This window comes from Pecten maximus, chromosome 8, assembly GCF_902652985.1.
Source record: "Pecten maximus chromosome 8, xPecMax1.1, whole genome shotgun sequence".
In the NCBI taxonomy this organism is placed as follows: domain Eukaryota; kingdom Metazoa; phylum Mollusca; class Bivalvia; order Pectinida; family Pectinidae; genus Pecten; species Pecten maximus.
Genome location: NC_047022.1, coordinates 22,148,756 through 22,155,364, shown reverse-complemented (window position 1 = coordinate 22,155,364; position 6,609 = coordinate 22,148,756). Strand labels below are relative to the sequence as shown.

The 6,609-nt window shown below is 41.6% G+C and overlaps 1 protein-coding gene across 1 annotated transcript; it reads right to left on the bottom strand.

Annotated features, from left to right (window-relative positions):
- Positions 1-206: 206 nt before the first annotated feature.
- On the bottom strand, positions 207-6,604 carry LOC117332784 (exonuclease V-like). The gene is made up of 3 exons (XM_033891816.1): positions 6,355-6,604; positions 4,690-5,229; positions 207-1,938 (listed from the first exon to the last, which is right to left on the bottom strand). The coding sequence occupies exons 1-3, from the start codon at positions 6,485-6,487 to the stop codon at positions 1,190-1,192; spliced, it is 1,422 nt and encodes a 473-aa protein (XP_033747707.1). The 5' UTR covers positions 6,488-6,604; the 3' UTR covers positions 207-1,189.
- Between the last annotated feature and the right edge of the window lie 5 nt (positions 6,605-6,609).

The following is a 6,609-nucleotide window of genomic DNA, read 5'->3' as shown; positions in this document are numbered from 1 at the left end:
CTGTTCACCCGGCAGGCGATAAACCCAGAAAATAAAAAACAAAAATCTATGCCAATACCCATTATAAAACTTTGCTAAGTATAATCTGCCTATATTTCTGAGAGACCCGAGTCCGTGAAGATATGTCTTGTCAATAAAATACACACTTATACAAAACAGAAATAAACAAATGTCTTTTTCAAAAAAAAGTTACTTACAAATTTAACAACGATGAAATGTACTGAAGAGACTTATAACGTCACAGTAACAATGCAATTCAGTTTTATTCAGTCATAAATATTAAATATAGCATCAATATATCACACTAAAATCTCTCAACACAGATATTATATTGGATACAAGAGAAATACTGGTCTACCCGAATCTAATGTAAATAAAAGCACATTTCAGGTGTCTACATGGTATACAGATTGGTAGGAGTGTAACACCATAAAAAATGTATATGTAAATATACATTTCAATAAAACTTGTTTTAAGTACCTCAAACTAAATCTTCAAAGATACACACTGTCACATGTGTAGGGCTGTACTTAAGCTGTGGTCTTCTCAAGTTTTTGTGCTCAAGGGCTGAGTTTATTGACATCTAGTTTCAACTACTGTTAGATGGAAAAATATGTTTATATATTTAAATGAAATGCTTTCAGAATCTAAAATTTTATTAGCTGTAATATACAATAAATATTTTTATTTTATGGCAACATTTTATACAGTAGGTATATAATTCATATGACATCATGTCTGTGGAATATTAACATGTTAAATGTATGTGAAATATTAACATATTGACCTACATTTAAAACTGAGACAAAACCTTCCCTGATAGCATGCAATGCAAAGAATTTGTAATACATCATGAGGCATAAAGAAATTGACAGATAAAGCACTGAAAGTACAATTTCTTTTGAATTTTTTTTTTTTAACTCATTTGCACTATAGGTAACAACCAACACTGACTACATTTGTACTGGTAAATCAAAGATATACATAAATAAATTCAATAAAGTTGGAAGAAATCCCCAAGAAACAATCTCATTTTTCATCTTCGCAGTGTTTTAAGCTTTAAATTTGATAGAAAGATTTCTGAGGCTATCTTGTATGTAGCTTATTCTTTCTGAGGCTGGCCATGGGGTTTCTGTCAGGCGGGGCTAGCTATCTTTTACCTAGTTTATACTTTCTGAGGCTGGGCTAGCTATCTTTTACCTAGTTTGTTCTTTCTAACACATTCAGCTGCCTTTGTTTGTCTCCATTCACAAACCGACTCATAGTCACATCGCTGACATTTCCATGCATCCTCAATATCAACCCCTTGTACAGCCCTCTCCCCTCGCCAGAATCCCAGGTAGTGATGGTACATGTTTTTCAGTTCCTCTTCATCATACACAATATCCTGATGGAGAAACGACTGGCCTGACTCCTGGTGGACATATTCAACACTCGTTTCACCAATACATGTGACCGCTGCCATCCTCCCAAAAACCATGTCCAGTAAAGTATCAAGTGTTTTACATGATAATCCTGATTTATTCAGTTCTTCTTGAACACTCTCGCCGACCTCTTTTGTTAACTTCAGGCGGAGGTGACGAGATATTACATCCTTTGTAACATTGCCTTTCACAAGGTCATCAAACAGTTTCTTGTACAACATAACCTGCAGTCGGTGTTGTTTTTCTTGGGATTTTGATGGTTTAGTTTTGGAAAGTCTTGTTTTTAGTTCTGACAAACCAATAGCATAGGTTTCTAAATCAAACCGAAGCTCGTCAATAAGTCCTACGACAAAAACATCTTCATTAAAGGGAGCTCCAAATATCGGAACTTCTCTTGCCAATGGTGAACCATGGAGGAAGGCCTGTACCGAGTTTAGAAGGTTCAACATCTTTACAGCCCATACATCTTCACTAGACGTAATGTTTATTTTGACAACATCATGAACTGCAAGTTCTGAAAAATAAACAAAAATTTTTTTTTTGAGGAAATGATCATTAATATTGCAAAGGTTCCTGTCTGATCTGACATCCATCCTCCTAATAGCAAGGGTCATAGAGGGCAGAATGTCACAGAAACTCCAACACACAGGGTCATAGGAGGGTGGAATGTCAGGGTCAGACACCAACACACAGGGTCATAGGAGGGTGGTATGTCAGGGTCAGACACCAACACACAGGGTCATAGGAGGGTGGAATGTCAGGGTGAGACACCAACACACAGGGTCATAGGAGGGTGGAATGTCATGGAGACACCAACACACAGAGTCATAAGAGGGTGGAATGTCAGGGTGAGACACCAACACACAGGGTCATAGGAGGGTGGAATGTCAGGGTGAGACACCAACACACAGGGTCATAGGAGGGTGGAATGTCAGGGTGAGACACCAACACACAGGGTCATAGGAGGGTGGAATGTCAGGGTGAGACACCAACACACAGGGTCATAGGAGGGTGGTACGTCATGGAGACACCAACACACAGAGTCATAGGAGGGTGGAATGTCAGGGTGAGACACCAACACACAGAGTCATAGGAGGGTGGAATGTCAGGGTGAGACACCAACACACAGGGTCATAGGAGGGTGGTACGTCATGGAGACACCAACACACAGAGTCATAGGAGGGTGGAATGTCATGGAGACACCAATACACAGGGTCATAGGAGGGTGGAATGTCATGGAGACACCAACACACAGAGTCATATGAGGGTGGAATGTCAGGGTGAGACACCAACACACAGGGTCATAGGAGGGTGGAATGTCAGGGTGAGACACCAACACACAGGGTCATAGGAGGGTGGAATGTCAGGGTGAGACACCAACACACAGGGTCATAGGAGGGTGGAATGTCAGGGTGAGACACCAACACACAGGGTCATAGGAGGGTGGAATGTCATGGAGACACCAACACACAGGGTCATAGGAGGGTGGAATGTCAGGGTGAGACACCAACACACAGGTCATAGGAGGGTAGAATGTCAGGGTGAGACACCAATACACAGGGTCATAGGAGGGTGGAATGTCAGGGTGAGACACCAATACACAGGGTCATAGGAGGGTGGAATGTCAGGGTGAGACACCAACACACAGGGTCATAGGAGGGTGGAATGTCAGGGTGAGACACCAACACACAGGGTCATAGGAGGGTGGAATGTCAGGGTGAGACACCAACACACAGGGTCATAGGAGGGTGGAATGTCATGGAGACACCAACACACAGAGTCATATGAGGGTGGAATGTCAGGGTGAGACACCAACACACAGGGTCATAGGAGGGTGGAATGTCAGGGTGAGACACCAACACACAGGGTCATAGGAGGGTGGAATGTCAGGGTGAGACACCAACACACAGGGTCATAGGAGGGTGGAATGTCAGGGTGAGACACCAACACACAGGGTCATAGGAGGGTGGAATGTCAGGGTGAGACGCCAACACACAGGGTCATAGGAGGGCGGAATGTCAGGGTGAGACACCAACACACAGGGTCATAGGAGGGTGGAATGTCATGGAGACTCCAATACACAGGGTCATAGGAGGGTGGAATGTCATGGATACTCCAATACACAGGGTCATAGGAGGGTAGAATGTCAGGGTGAGACACCAACACACAGGGTCATAGGAGGGTAGACTGTCAGGGTGAGACACCAACACACAGGGTCATAGGAGGGTAGACTGTCAGGGTGAGACACCAACACACAGGGTCATAGGAGGGTGGAATGTCAGGGTGAGACACCAACACACAGGGTCATAGGAGGGTAGACTGTCAGGGTGAGACACCAACACACAGGGTCATAGGAGGGTAGACTGTCAGGGTGAGACACCAACACACAGGGTCATAGGAGGGTGGAATGTCAGGGTGAGACACCAACACACAGGGTCATAGGAGGGTGGTATGTCATGGAGACACCAACACACAGGGTCATAGGAGGGTGGAATATCAGGGTGAGACACCAACACACAGGGTTATAGGAGGGTGGAATGTCAGTGTGAGACACCAATACACAGGGCCATAGGAGGGTGGAATGTCAGGGTGAGACACCAACACACAGGGTCATAGGAGGGTGGAATGTCAGGGTGAGACACCAACACACAGGGTCATAGGAGGGTGGAATGTCAGGGTGAGACACCAACACACAGGGTCATAGGAGGGTGGAATGTCAGGGTGAGACACCAACACACAGGGTCATAGGAAGGTGGAATGTCATGGAGACTCCAATACACAGGGTAAAAGGAGGGTGGCATGTTAGGGAATCACCAATACACAGGGTCATATGAGGACAGAATATCAAGAAGACACCAACAGCCAGGGTCACGATAATTATCAAATATCAGGGAGACACCAACAGCCAGGGTCATAGGAGGGCAGAAGGTCAAGGAGACACCTCAACAATTTAGAAGAAAAGATTTTTTTAATTTCTGAGAATTTCCTCTTTTTTACACATACATGTACATTTATATATAAACTTGATAAAATTGAACACCTACAAAATTGTATAAATGTAAGCAGTTGAGCGAATGATAATCAAAACCTTTCATAGGATATAATGTGCTATTTTATCTATAATCTTATCACATATCGGCAAGTGTATTTAACAACTGCCTCCAATTGATTTGATAATCATATCTTTTTAGTACAGCTTTTTTGAACATTTATTATTTTTACAAAAAAAAAAAAAAAAAAAAAAATTGATGCATCGTATACACACCTCTTTGAAGGTGGAGGTCGGACCCCTTTGTCATAACTGGGTCCTCCACAAGTATCCCTGGGACTGTGAAACTGTACAATAACTGTTGTTCACACCAGTGCTGCCTGGTAATATCCGACACCCACAGGTATCCTGGCCGAAACATTTCCAGGGGGGTAGACTTGTCTGTTTGGTCAACGATGATCTGGTCAGTCCTAGTTACCGACCCTGAGCATGCTGTGTCCGTTTGGATTGTGACCTGAGAGCTTGCTGTGTCACCTGCCGGTCCAACGCGGGAATCGTCCAAGTTTGTTGGATTAGTACTGACCTGTAAGCTAATTACTGTGTCTTTTAGGTCATTAGAATGAACAATGGATGTTGTCAAGTCTTTATTGTCTCTACCCTTCAGGGGGATAGTGGATCCTGAGTTGTCCTTCATATCACAGCTTGTAGAACTTGATGCTGAATTCTTGAATACATTCCCTGTACTGTTACTGGTATTCTGACCAATCTCGCCAATATCAGTGACTGATGATGTGCTTTTGTATGAAGTTTCTTCCACTGAAAAATAAATAATTGTAACCAACATAGATACATACATGTAACTACTACAGATAAACATGTAGGTTTAGTATTGTTTTTGAGTCCCATATGCAATAGCTTGTAAGGTACATTGAGGTCATCCCAAGAAAACAAGCATACTAGTGTAAAGCAATACATGTCTCCCACAGGGCCTGCTTAAAATAATAACATTACATAACAGTGACCTGACCTTGACCCAAAGACACCGAACCTCAAATGTATCTGAGATATTATCGTCCTTTATCAATGTGTGAAGTTTGATACAAATTCATCAAGGAATGAATCCGCTAGCTACATACATGTACATACATTTTGTACAAACAAGACGGATGGAGAGGAAACCTTTAGTCCCCCAGTTTCACTGGTAGGGACTAAAAATGTTTTATACCTATGTATACATATGACACATACTAACAGGTATATAAATCCTCCAATGAATTTGATGAAGGAAAGTGATATGACATAAAGCAAAGAATTATGACATGTTGTCTTGATGAAGACAAAAATGCATTACACAAATGTGTAGCTTTAATTAAGAGATATGACACTGGAAATGTACATCTCTAAAATCTGTACAAGTAAACTTTAATATTGCTTTAATAAGTAATCAAACTTTGATAACGTACAATGTAGTTCTTTACCTCACACTTTACATATGCGATGTTCACGATACCTGGCTACGTATAATGGCATTGATTAATCAAAGTTACCATTTTGTAGATTCTGCTAGTACTGTCCCCCATTTTATTTACAGAAAAGATAATGATGGTTCAGCTTAAAGCTACTTATAGACAACAATATAGTCTCTTCTAGATCTACTGTAGGCCTATCTAAAATACAACATCAAGGTGCAAATTAATGAAGAGCCATTTGAAGAGAAGTACAGTATTCATATCAGACACTCCAAATGTAACTTAAAAGGAATAGCCCATGAGGTCCCCATGGTGAAAATCAGATATCGAAATATTTACATATGGCTGGGTTTCAACTTTGTGGGGTCCCTGTGTGGTGATACGTTATGCATGCACATGTGCCACGCCCACTCAAGTAGTGAGCAGACAATATACTAAATATTTTCCAATGTAAACCAATGGCATTATTTACTATTTGAAATATATGATGACAGCAATTCGTCATCCTCGTCATCAATCAGCTGAAACTGCTCAGTGGTTAATTCTTTGTTGTTTTGGACGTTTGATTTTGGCGCTTTCAAGTCCTTGTCAGTCAGGGTTGTCATTTTGCCGGAAGTCGATCCGTCAACACTTAGAAACGTTATATTCGTCCGCGAAAACTTCCGGTTATCTATTATAACATAAAAATAACATAAGACAGTGTGTTTAATTATTTTTCTCGTCAAAA